Source organism: Phocoena sinus, chromosome 7 (genome assembly GCF_008692025.1).
Source record: "Phocoena sinus isolate mPhoSin1 chromosome 7, mPhoSin1.pri, whole genome shotgun sequence".
NCBI lineage: Eukaryota > Metazoa > Chordata > Mammalia > Artiodactyla > Phocoenidae > Phocoena > Phocoena sinus.
This window is the reverse complement of record NC_045769.1, coordinates 55160532-55183854: the sequence shown is the minus strand read 5'-3', so window position 1 is coordinate 55183854 and position 23323 is coordinate 55160532. Positions and strand designations below refer to the sequence as shown.

At 38.9% G+C, this 23323-nt stretch overlaps 1 protein-coding gene across 1 annotated transcript in view; it reads right to left on the bottom strand.

Moving 5' to 3' along the window:
• TTN (titin) overlaps positions 1-23323 on the bottom strand; it is a 281733-nt gene that overhangs the window by 243835 nt on the left and 14575 nt on the right. Inside the window, 27 exon segments of the mRNA XM_032637061.1 lie at positions 84-344; positions 437-700; positions 1242-1502; positions 3151-3411; positions 3505-3768; positions 3871-4143; positions 4241-4507; positions 5067-5348; positions 5494-7187; positions 7295-7463; positions 7560-7724; positions 7842-8098; positions 8939-9183; positions 9294-9527; positions 10077-10282; positions 11527-11669; positions 12586-12801; positions 12914-12974; positions 13191-13449; positions 14163-14228; positions 14489-14770; positions 15971-16093; positions 16190-16483; positions 19747-19884; positions 20371-20508; positions 21110-21247; positions 22488-22619. Of these exon segments, the coding sequence (XP_032492952.1) occupies positions 84-344; positions 437-700; positions 1242-1502; positions 3151-3411; positions 3505-3768; positions 3871-4143; positions 4241-4507; positions 5067-5348; positions 5494-7187; positions 7295-7463; positions 7560-7724; positions 7842-8098; positions 8939-9183; positions 9294-9527; positions 10077-10282; positions 11527-11669; positions 12586-12801; positions 12914-12974; positions 13191-13449; positions 14163-14228; positions 14489-14770; positions 15971-16093; positions 16190-16483; positions 19747-19884; positions 20371-20508; positions 21110-21247; positions 22488-22619 (7093 nt within the window).

Genomic DNA, 23323 nt, shown 5'->3' with positions numbered 1-23323 from the left:
ATTTAAAAAAAAAGATGGAGCAGACAAACGAACGAATACATGGAGATCACCTAGAAATGCCACAGGGGCTGCCTCATACTTACTCTCCACGAATAGTTTCGCTTTGCATTCCAACTGCCCCACCACAGCTGTATATTCCCCAGCGTCCAAGGGGGAAATATGCTGCAGCATCAGTTTGTGGACCTTCCTTTCTGAGACCAGCCTGTGTTTGTCACTCGGTTTAATCTCCACGTTCTTGTGGAACCATTTCACTGGCACTGTGTCGTGGGAAACGCTAACTTCAAAGGCAACGGTGGCATTTTCCAAGGCAGTCACATCCTTTGGCTTCTTAATGATTTTGACGGCTAATGAGGAAAGTTGAAGCCATTTAGTGATATGGTTAACTTCACGGTAACCACGAGTTGGCTACTTGTAAAGTGTTTCTAAGTCAACTTACTCTCAACGTGCAGTCTGGCACTGGCTCCCAGCCTTCCAAGCTTGAAGCCATAAACAGATTCATCCACAACGGCACAGTTTTTAATTCTCAGAGAGTAAATTGTTCCTTTGACTGAGATAGTGTACTTGTCATTGGATTCCAGCACAACCCCATTTCTGATCCACTGGACACCTTTTACATTAGGGTGTGTGAGCTCCAAAGTGAAAACAGCATCTTGTGTCTCTGTCACCGTGAGGTTCTTCAGAGTCTTCTTAATTTTGACAGCTGAAGACAAATTTATGATTTGTTTAGAAAATAAAGATGATACCATTCAGGTAAGAGAAGTCCCAAATAAGAATGTTACCGGGTCATCTTGCAAAAGAATGGTTATCAAAGAATTTGCAGTTATGCAGCATCTCTAGAGTTTTTAAAAGACGCTTTGAGATTATTCAGGAAAACCTGGGTCCAGTTTGAAATGTACCTTGTATAATGTCTTTTCTATACTTGAATGAGATGTAGTTTGCATAGCTGTATATTAATAACTTAATCAATGGATTGGAGAAGAGTGAAAGAAGAATACAGACTGAGAGCATCTAATTTGCTGCTCCACAGAGCTGGAACCTAAGACGTGGCTTCTTCACATTAACTCATAAGCAATTTTGCACCTTGTGGTACACGGCTCAGAAAGAAAGTTCGAGAGTTTATAATGATTTTATGAAATGAGGATTTATGGCATCCAAAATGATTACACCATTTGACTTTTAGAATAACTGTCAAAAATATAATACGATTTTTTAGTGGATAAATCTGTTATTATATCACTGACCTTCAACTTTAAGTTTGGCAGATGTTTTGGAAGTGGCCACCTTGTAGGTGTATTCTCCAATGTCATCTAGTTTGGTGGCAGCAATGATAAGCCTCCTTTTGTGGCCATCAGATTTACTTCTGATGTTTTTACTCAGCGGTAGGTGTTTGTCATCCTTCAACCATTCTCCTTCGGAATCTGGGTTGGCAACTTCACATTCAAACACAGCTTCCTGGGATTCAGCTACAGTCTGATCTGTGAGTGGCTTGGAGATGGCACCCCCTTTGGAACAAGAGAAGTACAAGTGTGAGTCTTTTAAAAATATTTATACAATAGAAAAATCTTTGCACAATTAATATAAAACATCAAATTTTAAAACATGATTCTGAACATCATGAAATGTCTAATAAAATTATTTTTACGCACTTTAAGGAGGTATCACAGAAACCCCTCATTCTAAGTATGTATCACTGATAACCAGGGAAACTACTGGAATCAGAAAGGTTTTGCAAAGGAAAAGCAACTGTTAAGTTATACAGAACTCTTGAGAACCTTAATGTGGAGCACACCTCATGGACGGCCCGTAACTCAGTTCCTTCCTCAAAAGCATTCTGCTTAAGTCTTCTACGGATGATTTCCTGAAAATACATCTAATATCTGACTGAAAAAAATTTTGCTGAACAAAATGTATAGTCATCAATGTTTCTAGAAGATTAGGGATTCCTATATACTAAAAATCACTATTTTGACAAATGTCATCTCTCCTACGAAGTTTTCCCCCATTGGCTCCAGTGCCGTCATCGCTGGCAGAAATAATTACTCCTTCATCAAGTTAGTTGCTAATGCATCTGTCCCTCTCTATATTGTGAATTCCTCAAAAAAAATATCATGCCATATTCATTTTTGTATCCTGAGTTCCTAGCAGCGCCTGGCCAATGGCAGGTACTTTAAAAATGTTGGGTGAAATCACATAGAGGCTCATAGTTTTTTCTTGTTTCCACACATTTAAAAACATGTAATTTATATTAAACATATCAAAGTGCAGAATCTAAAATTCTGTTTCAGAAGTTTTTTTCATGGTCAAATCTTCGAGGAAATCTTATAATGTAATAAAGTATAAACCATGAAATTTTCATACCAGAGGAGACACTATTCCCATCTCTCTTGCTTATATACCACGGATTGCACAATTTAGTCTCCTCAAAACCTAAATTGTTATGTACCAAACAAATTAATGATGATGCCTAGTTTTTTCTTGACAGCTGGCTTAGACTTTTGAGTCTTCATTTTTAAGCTGGTGGTTTCTGCTGAGAATGGTCTACTTCATTTCACAAGAGACACACAGACACATATATTGAGGTATATTTTTAAAATATTCATTGGGTTCATTATAAAGTATGAAGGGAACAAAGAAAACAAAAGTGAATGAAACAAGAGCAATAAAAAAAAGAAATACGTCTTTACAGTAGGAGAGTTTAAATAAAACTCAGTCCAAACGTTAACTCATCAATCTATCATGTGCAACGTATTGGACTATACAAAGATGAGAAAGAAGCAATGCCACATTTGGGGAGCATCTACTCAGGTGTGGGAAGAAGAAACGGGGAATAAAACAAGTATATGGGTCAGGGTCATGAAAGAAACACACATAAAGTGATCCTGAGGTTGGAGGATTAAGATCTTCTACAAATGGGAAGATCAAGGAAGGCTTCACAGAGGAGATGGCATTTGAGCTACAACTTCCTGGAAGAACATTTGGAATTTAGGCTGATGGGAATAGTGTCAAGGGTATTATTGGTTTTGAGAACAGCATAAGCAGAGGCAAGGAAGTGGGAAACTGGTGGGAATTTGGGAGGAAATGGTCAATGATTTCTTAAGTTAAAACAACTGCCCTACATAAGAACTTAGGTTAAATGATAAATGTACTAACCTGCCACGATAAGTTTTCCAGATGTCATATTTTCTCCAGCATAAAATATATATTCCCCTTCATCGTCTTTCATCATATTTAGAACCGTCAACTTATATATTTTTCCATGAGCTTCAATTTTATATTTAGAACTGGGATAGATTTCCTTGTCCTTAAAATTCCACAAGACATCAATTCCTGAGTGAGACAGTTCAACTTCCAAGACCACATTTTGGGTCTCTGTACAGGTAAGGTCATGAAGACCTCTGATAATTTTAATTTCTGGGGGGAAAAATAAAATAATCACTTGGTTACTATTATACTGGGAAAATAGAATGCTTAAAATAATACTAAGTGACATGGAACAATTCTTACTTTCTACAGAAAGATCACAGCTGGTTTCAACTCTGCCAACCATCAGCTTGTAAGGACCTTCGTCTGAAGCATAGGTCCGGTTAATCACAAGCCGCTGCTTAGTGCCTTTGACAACGGCATGCACGCGATCATCAGGCTTGATTTGTTCATCATTTAAGTACCACTTAACAGAAGTCACATCAGGGACTGAGACCTTACATTCGAGCACAGCCTTGGTGCCCTCAAGCACGTTAATGTCTTTTAGAGGTGTTATCACATCAACACCTGCAAAACCACACACACACACACAAAAGAATTGTGAATACAAATTTTGTTGGAAACGTGTGCTCACTTCACAGCATACAAGACTATGTAAGTCGCACTCACTGTAGACAGAGACGCGCCCACTGGTTGACAGTCCAAGGGCAGGAATGGTGAAGGAGTAATGTCCAGCATCCTCCTTAGTCATGTCTTCAATAAGCAGCATGTGTGACTGCTTGTCTATCACAATGTGAACCCTGTCGCCTGGCTGCACTTCTTCGCCATCCTTCATCCAGACACCTTCCACCTTCTCTAAGGAGACTTTAACTTCAAGCTGGACAATGTCACCCTCGCAGACTTTTTGATCACTGAGTCCTTGTAGGATAGCAACGGGGCGGGCTGTGAAATATGGGGAGAAAGAAGAATGTTATGATTATTTATTATCAATAAGCCATAGTGATACTCACTGCAGGCTGACAGGAAGGGGAAGGCTTACGTTTCATCTTTAGTTTACAGGTTGTCTTTTTCCCGTCGACAACAAAGCTGTATTCTCCCTGGTCCTCTTTGGTCACATCCTTGACTGTGAGGTTCTGACGTCCACGGCGAGATGTAATTGTGTACTTGCCATTGGATTTAAGCTCCACATCATTATGATACCATTTGCCTTCTATATTTTCCGGGGTTATAATGCACTCTAACTCTCCTGAAAATGATTCTGAAACTTCTATGTCCTGAAGTTCTTTCACAAACTCAATGACTGCACCTGAGGCATAAGAGAAGGAGAAATTAATTTCCCTGGAGAGTTATGCATCTAGACTTAGGATAGAGAAAATTCCTCGTAGATCTCTTATTCCCCCCGCCCCATACTATCAGGAATATTCTTAATATCCAACTGCTGGACTGAGAAATAAATTATCAATTAAAAGGAGTTACTTAATTTAAAAATTATTTTTAAAGCACAGAATTATATTTCAATAAAAAATTTAAAAGCAAGATATCAGAATGACCTTGCTTTTCAAAATCCAAATTGTCAGCAATTCCCTGGTGGTCCAGTGGTTAGGACTCAGTGCTCTCACTGCCAAGGGTGCGGGTTCGATTCCTCGTCGGGGAACTAAGATCCCACATACCGCACAGTGAGGTCAAAAAAATAAAACATCCAAATTGTCAATATTCTTAATTACCAGTATAAATTCATGAGTCTTGCTATGGAGCTTATATTTAATTCCCAAGTAATTCGCTTTATGAAGTGAAAATTGCATAGCTAATTTTATCACATACTAAGGGTGACTTTAAAACTTAGGAATGAAATCATTATTTACTACCTTCGACAATAAGTTTAGCCGTTGTTTTTACGTTTTCATCTTCGGCAAGTACACAGCTATAGTCTTCAGCATCAGATGTGTCAACTGTCAGGACGGAGAGGAAGTGAACTTTCCTGTCAGAGAGCATCCTGTATTTATCTCCCGTGTGAACCTCCACGCCATCCTTATACCATTTCACTTTGACAAATGGCTCTGAGGTTTCACATTCAAATGTTGCCATGGTGTCTTTTTCCTTAGCAACAACATCTTGTAATTCCTGTGTGAAAGTGATCAATTGCTTGGCTATAAGACAAAGGAAAAAAAAAAAAAGCACATTAAATTAAATTCACAATTTGGATAATGGGAAAAGAAAATAAAAAGAAATACACTACTGGATATTCATGGATAAATAGAAACAGATCCATCAAATGAAAGAAATTCAAATTACCCTGGACGAGTAAGAATGCGTGACTTGAGGTTTCCCCAGCTATATTGATGGCTTTTACCATGATGCTGGCAGAGTCCTCAGCCGTCACATCTCTTATGACCAGCTCACAGACATTGTCTTCAGGCCAGTACCAGTAGATTCGGTCAGAGCGCTCAATCTTTACACCGTTTTTGTACCACTCACATTCAGGATCTGGTTTCCCCACCACTCTGACCCGGAAGTGTACATCCGATCCGTGGCCCACTGTTTGGCTTTGGATTCTTTCAAAGATTTTAGGAGCCTCCATACTAGGACTTAGTTCAATTTTATCAGGTTTAAAAGTTGGAATAGTGATTTTGCCTTCTTCGGCAAGGGCTTTCTTCTCCTCTTCAGTTAACTCTTTGGTCCAGTGGAGAAGTTCATCTTTTGTCTTCCTTAGAAGTTCTTCATAGGATTCATCCTTCTTACGAGACTTGAGCTCCACAGCAGTAACGGCTTCATAATAGCCTTCCTCAGTCCTGCGCTTGAACTTACTACGCAGCTCTTCTGACTCTTCAGACACTTTTTCATGGGTAATTCTTTCAGCCCTTTTCAACCTCACAATTTCCTTAGTTTCAGTGGTGTCAGCAGGTCTGTCTACCTTTTGTACTTCGAACTGAAGTTTTCCAGGTTCATGTACGTGAAACTCAGGCTTTGGCTCAGGGGCTCGCCTAAGCACAGACCTAAAATCTTCCCTCTGTTGGATCTCAAGCTTCACTTTATGCTCTATCACACCTTCAGGGTTTTCTGCAGTGACCTTGACTTCACCTGTATCATATGATTTGCAGTCCACGATGTCCAGATAATGAATGCCATCGTAGCGAACTCTGAACCTTTTGCTTTTGCGGATGAGCTGCCCATTGAGGTACCAGTTGACTTTGGGCTGAGGGTAGCCTGTCACTCGGCAACGGAATCTGGCGGTCTCCCCTTCAAGTACTCTTGCTGGCTCTGGGAACAAGACAATGTCCGGCTTTTGCTTCTCTTTTTGATCGGTTGTCACACTTGTAAGGGCACCTTCATGAGCCATCCGCTCTAATTCTTCAATTCTCTGTAAGCCTTTCCTCCCCTCAGGCAATTGAGATTCTTCCACGAGACTCTTCTCATCTTTGACAATAAGGGTAGCAGATGTGTGATCTGTTCCGTATTTGTTAGTAGCTCTGCAAGTAATGATACCACTGTCTCTGGAATATGCAACTCCATAATCAAGGCTGCAATACCCAAATTCATTGACCATACGGAGCCTGTTGGCAGCTTCCAGTGGCTTTCCATCATGGAGCCATTCCACCACCATCGTTGGGTCACCAATTGGTGTTAGCCTGCATTCAAAGTGGGCAGGCCCAAAGCGCTTGAGCCTTAAGGAAGTGAGTTTTTTCTTGAAAAATGGTTTCTGTTGTTTCTCTTTGTCATAGAGGTCACCCTCTTCCCATTGCTCTTGACCATATCGCAAATGGAGGGGCTCCAGTTCTGGGGCTGCAATCTCCTTGGCTCTGTATGTCCCTCGTGGGATGATTAATTTTCTCTCTGGCTCAGGCTCTGCAAACTCAACTTCAACATTTACTTTGCATCTTGTAGTGTCTCGGCCAGCCTTATTAATGGCAGTTGCAGTGTACCAGGCAGAGTCTTGGCTGACAGTGGAGTCAATTTTAAGGGCAGCTTCTCCCTTGGCTCCTTCAATTCTATTAAAAGTGGGAAAATTAATCATCAGTACAGAAGTAGTTGTGGCCTCCTTGGTTATTGGATTTGTGTAATGAGCTTAGTTTTATTATTTTTCAAGCAAACTTACCTGATTTTTGGATATTTATGAGGTACAATGATCTCACTGTTTTTCAACCATATGATGTCAGGGTTGGGGTTACCCGTAGCTCTGACTTTCATTTCAAGTCGGGAACCTTCCTTTATGTTGAGATTTTTCAGTTTTTCCACAAACACTGGTTTTACCTGATGTTCCACAGCTGAAAGAGAAAGGTCATGATTCTGAGTAGGGCTGAACTACCTGTTTATAACCCAGGTGATAAGGTAATTTCTTTTTTAATCTTCAGAGCAAATACCTTCCACAGTTAAAATCACTGAAATTGATGATTTTCCTGCCCTGTTTTGGGCAACCACAGTCCATTCTCCAGAATCACTGGGTATTGCAGGGACAATAATTAGTGATTGGGTACCATCTTCTTTAATGACTACTTTATGGGTATAGTCATTGACAATTTGCTGACCTGTAAAAAAATAGAGTAAAATAGAAAACATGTTAAAATAGTTATTTTTAAATTGTTAGGCAAACATATAAGCTTACTTTTGTGTTTCATGATTTATGAGCAAAAACTTACACTTACCGTCATGAAACCAGAAGGTCTCTGGCATAGGTCGACCCACGACCTTTAAGTCAAATCTGGCAGTCTGTCCTTCTAAACATTTGAAAGAAGTAGGTTTCAACACAAAGACTGGCTTATACAGTCTCTCAAGCTGTGACTCATCTGTTTCCTCCAGCCTACGTCCAGGGGACATCCGTGCAGGGGACATCCGTAGAGGGGACATCCGTGCAGGGGACATGCGTATCGGAGATCTGCTCACTGAACGTGGAGAGATGGACCTGAAAAAGAAAGGCAAAGCAGAATATTTTCACGAGGCATAGAGAAAACTCAGTAAGACAAAGCTCTTTCTTAATGTTATTTTAGAACTTACTTTGTGTACACATTAAAAGGTACCTCAAACTTGCTGGGATCCAAAACGGAATACATTATTATTGCCCCCAAAGCTATGCTGTTCATTTAGAATGGTCCTTAATGCTGTCTCTCCCTCACCACTGGGTTTAGTTAGTTACCGAACCTTACCGAACCTTTTTGGTTCAACTACCAAAATATTTCAATAAATGCTGGTTGCTTAAACAACCACGTGAGTACATTTATGGAAAAAGAAAAATATACTTCTTTATCCCAGAAGAGGAAAAACATAGAAATTATATTTGAAAAAATCCCAAACTCCATCTATACACTGCAGCCAGATTGGCTTGGATTGGATTTCAAGTGCTGACACCACCACACAGGCTGGGTGAACTAAGGCAATTTTCACAGGGTCAGGGAAGCTGAGTGTTCCCACTTCCAAAATAGCAATGATGATCCCTCCATGGCAAGGTTGTTGTATAAATTAGGGTAACATATGTAAAATCTGATGTCAAATAAAACTTTACAGCTCTCATTACGTTAGCTACAGCACTGGCAAAATAAATAATATGGTCCACAATGGAAATGCTTTTCTCAGCTCACGCAGGGGCAAGAAAGAAAAACTGGGCAACTGCCGGTATCGCGAATGGCAAATTTCTGTGCTATCTCAGCCTTCAATTTTTTCTGCCACACAGTAGCAATTTGCTACAGAGATATTTGGTGTTTTAAACAGTTTCAATACTAGTCGACACAAATCATCACGAGTCTACCTGATCCTGCTCATTGGCTCTGGTGTGGGTATGTAAGTCGGAGCACTGAGTGGCGCAGCGGGCTCCACATACAATTTCCCTGAGCAAATTGCATTTCCTTTAATATTGCTGGCAAACGCGGTATAGATGCCTTCATCTTCCGGAAGAACAACAGGTATGCGCAGACTAGCTCTGCCATCTTGTAGAAAGTCCACATGGTATCTCTCTCCATGTCTGATGCGCTTGCCATCTTTGTACCATGCAATCTGCAAATAATATCATGCATATGTCAATATAATTTAGATAAAATGGTTATCCTGTAACCTATTCATGTCTTTATTGTAGCATGGAGGTATGATCGATGTTTATATTTTACCTTGGGTAATGGATACCCAGACATCTTGCAATGAAAAGTAACACCCATCCCTTCAAGAATTCTGTAATTCTTGACTCTTAAATCAAATCCTGCTTCAACGGCTTCAGATTCAGAAATGTCAACTGCCATCTTTTCTTCTCCGTCTTCTTCAAGAAGTTCTTCTAATGTAGTCTTTATTATTCTGTATTCAATTTCTTTAATAAGTCTCTCTTCAAAGGAAGAAATGTGGAATTCCTACACAGTGAGAAAGATGACAGTTTATTAAAAACATATATGCCGACTGATAGAAATTCCTTAAGAGTATTCATTTCAGAGATAAGGTTTGATTAAAATTTTTAACTGGAAGAAAAATCTAGAAGGCTTTTGTTTTTGCTTGTTTGTTTTTCAGTGAGAATTAGATGGGTCATTGTTTGTTTTGGTTTTAAATCTGCATTCGGGTCATCTTTGTCAGTTCATGCTGTGGTGTCTTGGGTCAATGACATTCTAAGAGTATGGGTTATATATGCGATGTTCATCCTACCGATAAAAAAATGTTGGCAGTAATGAACTTGGTTGTGCTAGTATTTGTTTTCCCTGCTTGTATGTAATTCCTATTTCTAAAGTCATATGTGCAACATGTTATGAAGATTAAGGAACCTCGTCAGCAGTGAACCTGGACATGTTTATTGTAGTCTAACCCTGACCTATCACTTGAAAATGAAAATATCAAACAGAAAGAGGGGCATTGTGGGAGGAAAGTATAATGTATGAAGTGATTTACTTGGTCATTATTGTTACACTCACCTGGTCTTCCACAAAAGTTCTGACCATTACAGTATCTTTGGCCATTTTCTTCCTAATTAAGGCTTGCTCTTTTTCATACTCTTTTTCATATTCAGAGTATACGTAGCCAGGTGCTATTTCTCCAACTTTAGGTTCTTGCACAAATGCAGGCATTTGTGTCTGGTAAAGCATTTCTTGCTGGGACTTCATCAGTGACTCATAATCAGCTAGGAGTTAAGAACATAAGTTAATTTTTAATGTTCTTATGAAAAAGCCTCCATGCTACTGTTCATTCAAGCAAGTCCTACACCACAGAAAGTTGATAACCAAAAGCCAGATCTGCCAAGTTTTACTATCAAAGTGCTCAGTATAGACTAATTAGATTGAATTTCAAACCCAAACTTACGTTAAGAAGTCAAGGCAGCCACTACTATTGTAGAAAGAATTTTATATTAGTCGTCAGTCCTTTGGGATCAACCCTAGAGGTCTTCCTAATTTGCCATGTGGCTTTTGGCAATGCATTTATCTTCCTGGGTCTTGAGTGCTTTGCCAAATGGGGATAATATCCTAACCCTAAGGAGTTTTGTGCAGCTCAAATGAGACAGAACGTGGATGGTCCACTATAAGTGTGAACATCTAGGCAAAGATAACGGAGACCCACAGATACATTTTGTTTAACCTACATGTTATTGCACCTTTTTTTCCCCAAATTACTTATAAATATTGAAAATCCTGATTTCTAGCTTTTCTTTAAAACATCAGAAGCTCCATGGCATGGACATACATACGCTACCAAATGTAAATGTAATGTAAATGTAAAGTAGATAGCTAGTGGGAAGCAGGCGCATAGCACAGGGAGATCAGCTCGGTGCTTTATGTCCACCTAGAGGGGTGGGAGGGAGATGCAAGAGGGAGGAATTATGGGGATGTATGTATATGTATAGCTGATTCACTTTGTTATACAGCAGAAACTAACACACCACTGTAAAGCAATTATACTCCAATAAAGATGTTAAAAAAAAAAAATCGTAAGCTCTGGCAACACTGAGCCTGGTACTGCATGCCTGGCAACAATGTACTGGAGTTGGGGAGCTACTGCCCCCTTGAGGCAGGGCGTATACTCTCTCCAGTTTGCCACTGTCTGCCTTGCGATCACTAATATCTGTCTGGATCTGGAGGGCAACTGGATTTAGAATCCCTGCATTTTCAAAGGCATTATATGCTTAGAAATAAATGTACTGAAAAGAAACTATTGTTAGAACCTTCGAAGTTTAGCACTGGTATGGCTTTGGAGGCTGTGTGATCTAAAACATTTCCTGTACAGCTGAGGCCAAGCGATGGGTCAGATGGGGACACAGTCAGTATCAGAACTAGGATATAGCAACAGGCCTTTTGACAATCACATGGCACTGCTACTTCCCTGCATTTCCATTCTTATTGTGCACACGGAACCACTTAGAATTGCACTCACCTTCTTCAAGCAAGGAGGCAGATGCAGAAGTTTCTCCATGCTTATTACGAATAACAATAGTGTATTCTCCAGCATCATCGGCAAACGTCATCGAAATCACCAGTTTGCACTCACCAGTTTGTTTGTTGTAACTCACTTTGTATCTTTATGGAAATGAACAAACAAAAAATTCAGCCGTAAGTAACCCTTATGTGGATCTGTGGTATAAAATTCAATGATCCTACACATGGGACTAATCTCCACCATAGAATATAAGATTGCTGAAAATTGAGCAAAATGCATGAGCATGAGTAATGCAGGCCAATCAAGTTAAAATGTTCATTTTACATAATAGTAATATATTCTTTAAAATAGATAATAGACTATAAGACTACTAGAATCAACTGTATGGAAATAAGGGGCTTCAGTGTTTATGTTAGCAAATGATGAGGCCATTTAAACACTTAGATATTTCTCTTTGCTCATTATTTTGTTCATTGTTTTATGTGAAGATCAAATGAATAATCAAAACAATAAATTCCTTTAAACATTTCAATATGAAGCCTTTGGTATTTATTCTCAAGATACGATGGCTACATTTTTAGATTGTTTAAGTTGCGGGAAATTCAAACCTAATTTTATATTCAATTGCAGCAAATTTATTAGCATAGATTTTCATGTATAACTAGCTTTCTTCTTCATTACATGACCCTTTTTCTTTTGTCTTTTAGTGGCTTAATTACTAAGCATTTTTACTGAAAGTTGTTTTCCAATCCCTTCTAGAAGAATATGTTGTGTGTGTAAAAATCCACACCACTTTCTCCATTTCACTAGCACTATAAGTGAATCAAAATAGAATATAAAGAAATGCATCTTCCATCCACTTTTCTCACAGAGCTTTGTTTCTCAATAAGACTTCATATGAAAACATGAAGATACCTCAAAGCGCACTATGAAGGCTCCATAACAAAAGAGCCTACCTTTGAGGGATGGTGGGGTAGGTAAATTCTACTTCTCTCTTGGCTTCATGTACATATCAGACAAATCACAGAGAACTCTATCATTCAGCCATCAAAATACCTGTATCCAGTGGTTAGAGGAACACCGGACTTCTTCCAGTAGACATGGGGCTTTGGGTTGCCGTCAACCTGGCATTCAAATACAATGCTCCCGCCTTCTACCAGTTTCTGTACCACTGGTTTTGTAATAAAGAAAGGAGCGGCAGGTTCTCCAGGCCCTGCTGGCTCCTCTGTGATGCTAGTATCTGTCATTATCACATCCCTTGATTCGACAAAGCTGGAAAGAGAATTCCCTTCATATTAGCTTCTGGACTGCAATTTGCCAATACGAAAGGAATGAAAAAGCAAAACGGTACTACAACAAAACTCATTAGCAAAAAGCGTGTTACCGTTTCTCTTCGGTGGTAATTTTCTCAGCCACAGCTGTTTCCTTTTCAAACTCTTCTGACACTAGAAGAAGACAGAAGTTTCTCTTTTTAAGTCAGATATTTAGTTTGTTTCATTAGTGACCTCTGCTTAGCATCACAGTTAAGATGACCCCATAATCAACCCCTCAATTCCAAAAGGGCGCTCCATTACGAGGTGTGCAGACACCATATGGTGAAAAGAAGTGTCAGGCGACAGCGATGGCATGTGTGGAAGGTTGGTGGGGGTGTGGCCACTGACCTTGCACAGCTAGATAGCAGGATGTGCTGACAGTCCCAGCCTCGTTCACAGCACTGCAAGTAAATCGCCCACTGTCTTCTGCAAAGGCTTCACGAATCATAAGACGAGCAATTCCACTCTGGAAGGTTATCTGGAAATCAATGGAGCTTTCTATTTGGTAGTCTTCCCTGTACCATGTCACTTTTGGGGATGGGTATCCAGAGATGTGGCACTCGAAGGTGACAGATTCACCTTCAATAACAGTCACGTTCTTTAAGCCCTAAAGAGAGAAGAAAAAGGAAGTATTGATACATGTGCATATTCATGAATCATCTCTATGTGTTGTAACAAATGTGGGGGTGGTTTGACCTTGCACACTCTAATTGTCATGAAATGCTTTCTTAAGATCAAGACTCTAGAAATATTAGTAGAGAAACTCCCTTGGAAATTGGAATATCCCCAGTCTGAAATAAATGTAAGGCATTTCCAGGTTCATAGGGTAGAACAGTATTGATACCATATAATAGGGCAACTCTGTACCCTCTGTTTTTTGCACATATGCAAATCCTGACGAAGCTTGAAGGCTCAGCAGCAGACGCTGCCTCTTCAGCAAAGCTTTCCATGCTACCTTCACTTGGAAGTAACCTAGCTTTCCTCCAGACGCTCCCTCTGTTGAAGTGCTTATCACCTTCTACATTTCACTACGCTTATTTACGTACATCTTCTCTGATAGTAAGACAGAGATTTCAAAGAGGGCCAGATTGGTCTTGCGATAGTGCCGTATGCATAACAGAAACTCATTAAATCTGTTGAATACATGACTGATGGCTGTCACACAGAATTCCCCCTCTCCTTGCCAAATAGTACGTGGTCTTAAAATTAGTACTTGTAAATGCACTCGTGGAATTTTCCAGTTTGAGAAACTGATCTTTGCATATATGAAAATTATTTGATCAGATATGCATATGATCCAACACAATCAACTTTACTCACCGAGACTAAAGTTGGTGGCGTAACAGGGATTTCAACAGGTGCAGGTATTCTTGCTGTTTCTGTTACCTACAATTTTTACAAAGGATGTTACAAAATGCTCAGGAAATTAGGGGAAGGCTCATAAGCTCTTAGCATATGCAAAATTATAAAAATAACTTGAGAAAAATAGCTCCGACCCACACCATGCTCAATAAAATGAAGTGCAAGCACGGTGATGGAGAAAGGCAGGACACCTGGCTGACCACTTCTGTAGCACAGACTGGTCAAGCGCCTGGCTGTCCTCCATAGGAATGGATCAAGAGACAGCGGGCGCTCCGGTGACCAACCTTGGCTTCACGCTCGTGCAGTACTTCAAAGTGTTCTTCACGGGCTGCGCCACCAGTGATGCTCACCCCGACTTCCTTCTTCACCTCAATGTCAGCTTGGCTCTTAAAAGTCTCTGGTGTGTCCACAAAGGGGAACTGGGGTGAAGGGGTGGGCTCTGCTCTCGCTCTAGCCTCAGCGGGCTTCACAGTAGGTGGCTTCACGGATTTGGTGACCTTCTGAGCAGAAGGTGTGGCTGACAACTCTTTTTGTAACGTGGCAATAGCACTACCAGCTATTGATGCCTGAATAGAAACGGAGTCAGAAAATAAAGTCACTTAACTGTCATCCCAGTCATTACTCGGAACTTCTTTGCCACTAGTATTCCTGGGGTGAGTCTGAGTCTCTTTCCTATATGGTCCCTTTTTTATTGTTCTCATTATCACTTTTATAGTTAATGAAATGTCAGCGATAAGCCAGTTATAAAGCTCCTTGTCATTCCTGCCAGTTTCTAAAATGTATCTGAAAACCTTTCTTACAAAGTTATACTTAGGGCTTCTTATTTTATGCTCTTATCATAAAGGGACTGAAGGTCTTCTAAAACTCGGTCATGAATTTTCACTTAACCATCCCAATGAAGCTGTATTTGAAAATACGACGGTGGGAAATTCAAAAATAATAAAAAATTTAAATACTTGGTTAATTCCTAAGAACTACTTTAAAATAGCACATTTAGGCTTCGGCCACAAATCTGTGTGAAAGGTGAAAATGGAGATGCTTAGAAAAATATCTTAAGGGCTTCCTTACTCTTTTTATTCTATTGCTGTCCATGGTTATTTGGTTTCAACAGTAATTTGAGACTATCCCAAATGTAGGTATTAAACATATCTTACAATCCTTTGAAGCATACAAAGTTTAGATTCCATGCCTTGGGTGTGTAAAGTAAGAACAGTTGTGACTAACACTGAGGGTTATTAGGTCCTGTCAACTTGCTAAGGATTTTACATGTACTTACTTGCCCCTGATAACAGAGCTAATAAGGGGCAGGGACCAGGGTACTTATCCAGGGCTGTGTGATTCCACAATCCAGCCCAACTACCACACAGTACCACCTCTCCATTTTGCTACAGTGAGTATACGCACACATGATTTCTCAACGTCTGTCTTTATTATTGGTATCAATTCTCATTTAAGTTACTCCGAAATGTCTCACAGAATGAGGAAAACTGAACCGCGTAACACATCATCTTTTACAAAATGTGAAAAGAAAGAAGCCTGTATGGATTTGTGTCTTCTCAGAGGTGTAAGATAACCAACTGCTAGCCTAGGCTCACCCTGCTGGGCAAGTTTCAGACTTTAGGGGCTTCTGAGTCCACCGTGAAAGCAAACAGACAGCATCAAAAAGAGGCCCACATCGGCTTTCGGCAAAGATACCCTACGTCACACATCAGATACTTTCCTCCTTTGAGCCTAACATCTCTTTGTCGAGCTCATTAACTTCTTACCTCATATCCATGTTCTGGCTTAGGAACAGAAATTTTTGAAACAGTAAAGTGAGGGCTTGCTGTGCGGGGGCGTTTATCCACATGGACTAATCTTTCACTTGTTAGATCTGTCGTTTTCTTGATCTGCGTGGAAATGGAACTCAGTGATACCCGTGTTCACCAGGTGACCACAGCAGTTAAGCTTGCTCTCCTGGGAGCAGTCAGTGGGTCCAGACTCACCTGTGATGATATGTGCATTCCCATTTGATCCGTCGTTGTGATACGAGTCTCAGAAGGAGCGTGGATCACTCCAGGCTTGACTGCTTTAGGGACAATGTGGGGTTCTGAGGCTGGACGTGGCGGATGCTCAGTTACCTTTGCGGCAGACACGTGTTCCTTGTGCTCATACTCCGAAGTGGTCTTCTGAGCATACATTTCTTCAGCATGCCCGGGTTCTCTGGGCTCTCGAACTCGGGCCTGGTCTACTGCAGCAACCACTGTTGCTACAGCTTCCGCCTTTTCCCCAACGCCCACCTGCAGACAAGGTTTCCAGAATTAATACTCAGTAATGTAAGTCATGTCTAAAGGCACAACGGGCTGACGGCACCTACGTTACAAAGCTATGTTAATGTCTCCAGAAATATGACTTAGAAATGCATTTACGAACTTCACTGATTACTATAATGCATGGACATCTAGTTAGATACACTCTGAATCCTTGCTTAAATAGATTAGACATTAAATCACATAAACACAACATAGGACAACACAATGTGTATGTAAAACAGAAAGGAAGTTTTGAGTTTGTCTAGTACTTTGTCCATGGCAGACAGTCAATTAGCACTTGTGAAATCAGGACTTCGGCGCTGGTTATCTTCATTGATTATTTTTATTGCTGATCATTTAGTCCGGCGTCGGTACAATGATGGCGATGATAAAAATGCACTCAATACTGTCACACTCCCATCCAGAAAAATCAGTTGCTACAGAATTGTACAGTCACATGCAAATCTAAGATAACATGAAAACTTGTGAACACACAGGGAACATATTAATTTACTTATGATTCCCTAGGTACAAAAATTTTTTAATCTATTAGAAAGTATCTTTCTTAAAACACACGAATGAAGATACTGTGATGAAAATGAAAGTGTTATATTTGGATTCAAGAGAACAACCTTTCACAGCAAAGTTCAATTTACTATTGTAAGTTAAAGTGAAGAAGGAAAAAGAAATGTTGTTTTCTCATTTCCATGAATCTGATTATCATAAATGGGAACATATTTTGCAAAGGAGTTTCTCTTTTAAAGAAAGCAAGTCAGTTGATACAGCTCATACGTTATTATTCTCTGCAGTACTTGGAAACAGCATATCGCAAAAATCACATCACCGTGTCCATCAGTGCTCTTTAAAAGAATGCTGGAATATTTTATTAATGTTCAGTTTTCTTTTCTGCTGCTGTGAATAGAATCTAGATTGCATCTGAAGTGTTTTTCAAGTGTGCTGCCCCTATATCTGTTAAAATTATTCTCTGAACCATTTAAGATATAAATGAGGTGTTTCTGAGACGAAATTGGGCCTTTAGTGATTATAGGCTTCATCCAGTTCTCCGTCTAGGAAGCCACAAACAATCTAATCTGCCTTGAAGAATTGCAGATACCATTTCCACTTTAGATTGCATCTTAGAAGAATGCAAAATATATGTGAGGATTAGGTGGGTTAAGTTCATTCTTCTGGTTGTTTCTTTTTTTAAACCATATAGGCCATTAGTTGACTTTAATTTTATAGATGTTTTAAAATGTTAACATCTTCAACTATATACACACACACACATATAAATTACTTTGCTTATAGAATGATTACATTTACATTATATCTCATTTGAATCTTTCAACCTGTCTATGAAATAGTTTTGAGTTTTCATTTTACTTATTTTAATAATGAGAAAACTTAAGCTCAAAGAAATTGTCCTTTGCTAACTGACATATATGAATGTTATTCTTAATTTAAAACTTATGCAAAAAAGAATCTTAACTATAGTAAGACATTTTAAGTTGGGGAAGCATCTATATGTTTTTCCTTAGTTAACATGTCAACTCTATATACATATGCTGGTGGACCCATATACTCATTGATGGACAGCCACAAATGAGTAATCTATGCTGATAGCTGCTCTTATTTCTTAGTGGACTGACTCTAATATCCCTCATATTTTTGGAACCTAGATAATCAGGAAGAAGAATTGGACTAGAATTGGAGACCCTAACTCATACCAGTTTAAAGCTGAGAATTAATTTAGAAGACACAAAGAAAAGTGTTACTTAATCTGACTTTCCACAACTAGAAGTGCTGACTGTTGCACTGGAAGGACTGGACTGAATCTAATGGTCTCTAATGTTATTTAATCTGACTTTCCACAACTAGAAGTGCTGACTGTTGCACTGGAAGGACTGGACTGAATCTAATGGTCTCTAATGTTCTGTTGATCAGTTAAGCAATTAAATGGAGCAGCAGGAGCACAGAGACTCATTGTGGATGAAAAGTCAGGAGAGCTGATGATGAAATGGGATGAAACAAGGCTTGTCACATCCACAGCATCAGTTTTCACCTCCTCATGAAAAAGATGTGTTTGTTCTTGCTTAATGGCAAATCCTTCTCTAGTTCTTGGCAGTGTTCGCAGATTTTGCAGTGGTAACTATTTCTTTGAGTCTAGACATTTCCTGAGCTTCCACTCTTAGCTAATTTTTTTAAGCTAATTTTTAACAACAAAAATAAGACAGTCAAATTTATGCGATTCAGAACAAAAATGTAAATATAATCACTCATGAAGTATGTTACATATTGGAATTTCTGTCGTCAATGAGACTTCTAGAAGGCTGATATGCCATTCAATATTAGACTTACGTAAATGTTAAAAAAGCGGATCTTAAATCGTGTCTTAGAAAAAAAAACCCCAAAGATGTAGAGATAGAAAACAGCATTGAGGGAAATACAGACAGGACTCAGTTATGACGCTCAAGAAATTGAAAAACTAGTTGCTAATTCCCAATTACTATATTCGCAATAAAGAATAAAATTAGGTAAGTAGTTCACCCGGGGTATAGAGTCCTGGGAAGAAGGTAAATTCATGGAAATTTCATAGCCACAAACAGATGCTACAAATGACATTTTTATGGTTGATGTGTATTTACTCTGGTTGGATAATTTCTTCTCTAGATTTTAACATTGCATCTTGTTCAGCTTTAGTGGGAGCTACTACAGCAGGCACCATAATGTTCTCAGCTTCTTTTCTCATCTGATATTTACAGGGAGAAAAAAAGGTAGAGTTTCACATGATGAAAATTATGGTTTTTTTCCTGAAATAAGTCCATACTCTACACTGTAATATACTGGATTTATTTATTTATACTTAATACTGTACTTCAAAATGTACATCTTTTTGACAGTAAGGGTCATTATTTACTTGAACACTTTGTTTTAAATGTCCATGGAGTATCTTAAAATTAGCCTGCATGCAATCTCAATCATCAACTTCTGGAGAATCTCCAGCTGTTAATAATAAAAAAATGGAAAAGAATAGTGAAGACATAAGTGAGGAAAGGAATATGTAGTAATATTAACAATAATAGATAATTCAGTTTTTTAGTTTCCAATTGTACATCTAAAAATAAATCGGGTTAATAGTGTCTCATAAGAAATTCTGAGATTTGGAATGCATTATAATAGGGGATTTCACATGAGATTTAGTGTTAATGTATTATAATAGGGGATTTCACACTTGGAATAGCAATAGTCACCTTTCCATGAGTAACTTGGATTTGTTCTTGTCTAGCAGCCATTTCTTCTCTAGTTCTCAGTATTGTTTCTTGTTCTTTGGCTTTAGCAGTTGCAACTGCTATTGTAGACAAGGCAGTTTTCTCAGCTTCCTTTCTCATCTGATTATTATAGTAAAATCCAGGTTTAAATTGTACAGGGCTTCAGATGCATATGGTATGACACTTCCCCCCACCCCCACCCCCTTAGTGGGGATGCAAGACAAGGTTATTCAGGGTTAACTACACAAAAGAAGTTAACTTGCACTGGGCAGTGTTTGTACACACTCACTGGGAACCACAAACCTTAGAAACGTTAACTACAAAAAAAAATCTCCAGATGATTCCTTATATTGCTTTTTAGAAGTCAGGCTAAAAATGCCAATCTTCGTGCAAAGGATAATGGTGAATTACAAATGTTACAGACGAATGAAAATCAAATGTGCAGATAAAAGTAATGGTAAGAAGTCATACATTCACCATGTGGATTTTAGTTGGGGATTCAAAAAGGAAAATACAGATCAATAATTCATATCACACTGTAGTTAATGGTTTACTGGAAATTAGTTTAAAGATGAAACTTTTCCCATCTCGAATATCTGTATTCACCTTTTCCTGAGTTATTTGAACTTGCTCTTTTTTGGTAGTGATGCCTTCTCTAGTTCTTGTTACTAAATCTTGTTCTTTGACTTTGGGCATGGCAACTATGACTTTAGGTACCACTGTTTTCCTAGTTTCTTTCATTATCTGGTCATACAATAAAAAAAAAAGATGAGAAAATGGTCATTAAATTTCATATAGCCTCTAATAAAAGAAATTAAGTCAAAGCTGAGACAGGAAGAATATTTCTTCCTATGCAAGGACATTTTATCATCTGAGTTGCTTTGATCATCCATACTGTTTCATTGGTAACAATATCAAAATAAGTTCAGTCTAAAAGAAAAATATGTGTTGAGCAATAAAAGGATGCATTTCTCTTTCTCACCTTATTCTTCTCATAATTTTTTATGACTCTATGACAATAGAGTCATAAAAAAATACCTAATTTTGCATTTTATCAATTGACTTTGACACTGGAGTATTCAATAGAAACATGTTAAATATTAAGGTGAATTATAATATCATACTAGTAAGAATCCAAAGGGAAGTCCAAAAAGTTAGGAATGAAAAGTGGCAGTGAAAGCTAGATAGACAGCAAAAGGTTCCTGAGAGATTCTGAAGTTTTCTGTGTGAGTCATAAGAAGAGAAGGAGGTGAAAAGATGATGATTAAGACCCAGGATGAAAATGTAGGTGGCTTGCAAATGGAATGAAACAAGAGTGAATTTCACACCAGCAGGAAGTTTTCACCTTTTCATGAGTTACATGCATTTGATCTTGTTGTGTGACACTTTCTTCTTGAGCTCCCAGAATTGTTTCTAAGACTGTGGGCTTGGCAGTGGCAACTACCACCATGGATGCAGCAGCTGTCTCAGCTTTCTGCATTGTCTGATTTTCAGAGTAAAATGAAGGTTTGAGTTTCAAAAGGCACAGGAGAAATGGCAAGATATCCTTTCGACATTTGAGAGAATACAGAATGTTCGGTGTTATCACAGTTTCATTTTGAGGGCCTACGCTTGTGTTTAAAACCCAGGAGTGGGCTTCTTTTCTGCCCACCTGCCCCTGAGTAAATTGTCCTAGAAACTGAAAAGGTCTCATCTTTAATGTTGACACATTAGGGAACTTAATGAGCACCCGCTAGCAAATGGCTAGACAACTACAGTTAGACTGAACTCGCCAGTCACCAGCATTGCAATGGCAACAGGGACTTCTATGCCCTTCATTATGCCAACTTGTGTTCCTTTCAAAGTCTCTCACTCACTGTAAGGAGAGGGAATTTCATCCAAAGACCTCTGGCCAGCCTTTTAAGTATACAGTGTTCTAAGCTGGATCTTTTTTAAAAAGTAGCTCTGGGATCAACAAAGAGCCTGAGATTAAGAGAGGCTGGCCAAGTTGGAACAACCTCAATGTCACTGAAATCTACTTGAACATGAAAGAATTCAAAAGTTGCCTCTTGCTAGACCCAGTAAGTCTTGATTTCATACATGGGAGAGAAGTAGATTTTGGTGATATTGGGGTTTTTCCAACTTGGCTCTATAGCACAAAAGCAGCAAACACTTCTGGGTCACTGTTCATCAACCAGGAATTAGGGCACTTTCTTGAAGAAGTACTGGTCTTCTCTGATGTCTAGCAATTCCTCACTTTCCCTTGATATTTAGTTGGAGTGTTCATGGCTGGTGTGTGTGTGTGTGTGTGTGTGTGTGTGTGTGTGTGTGTGTAGGGGCATATGCATGCATGTGTCTTCCAACTATGTCAAGTTTGTGTGTTACAATTTAAGTGACCAAGGGCTCAGGCTATGCATGAAATAACTGATTGTACCAGTGGATAACTGGGCTGGAGTGATATCTATCTTCCATTTAATTATGCTCTAGAAACGTCACTGATGTGCCCCAAACTATTCTAGTAGATAGACAATTTCCTTGAAACTGATCAGTTGAGTGGAAAATTGTGTAATGAGAGCAGAATTTCCATCACGAAAGAGTTTAAGTACTAGATATAGAGAAACAACAGAAAGATAATATACACAAAAGACTCCTCCACTTAGAGGTTTTGGTTAGAGGGTACATGTAGCTGGCTGGACTGTGATATTTGTCAACAAATTACAAGGTATTTACAAAATTTGACTTACCGTTTCTTGTGTTATTTGTTTTTGTTCTTGTTTTGTAGTAATTTCTCCGGTTATTCTAGTTTCTCGTTCTTTGGCGTTAGCTGCGGAAATTACTACTTTTGGTACAAATGCCTTTTCAGTTTCTTTTCTTATCTGAAATCAATGATAAAAACAAAACCTTATTGTCTTCCAATCTCTAATGGAAGTGACATAATGTTTACTAAATATAAAAAAATAGGAAGTAAAAGAAGAAAAGTCCTTTTTCTAGAGATATCACTAAATAAATGATCTCATTTTCATTAATATGACCATACTCATGCTCTTTATTTGCCTAAACCATAAGTTATGTTGCTTAGAGAAAGAAAATTGGATTCAACACTGCTTTGAATTGGAGAGTGTAGTCTTCTTTAAAAGGACTTCCAATGCAGTGGTTGAGGGTCCGCCTGCCGATGCAGGGGACATGGGTTCGTGCCCTGGTCCAGGAAGATCCCACATGCCGCGGAGCGGCTGGGCCCGTGAGCCATGGCCACTGAGCCTGCGCGTCCGGAGCCTGTGCTCCGCAACGGGAGAGGGCACAACAGTGAGAGGCCCGTGTACCGCAAAAGAAAAAGGACTTCCAATTTTTATAAATGGATATATGGCAATATTATTTTGTGTCACTTTGTCATCTAAAGGAAATCTTAGAGCACAGGATATTAGAATGGAAGACCTTAGAAGTAATACTGTCTGACCCTTTAATTTTATATATAAAAAATCAAGTATAGATGATTCATAATCCACATTTATACGATAATTTTGCTTCGAAAAATTTCCTAACTATTGTGATGGTTTGGAATATCAAGACTTACTTTTCTAAA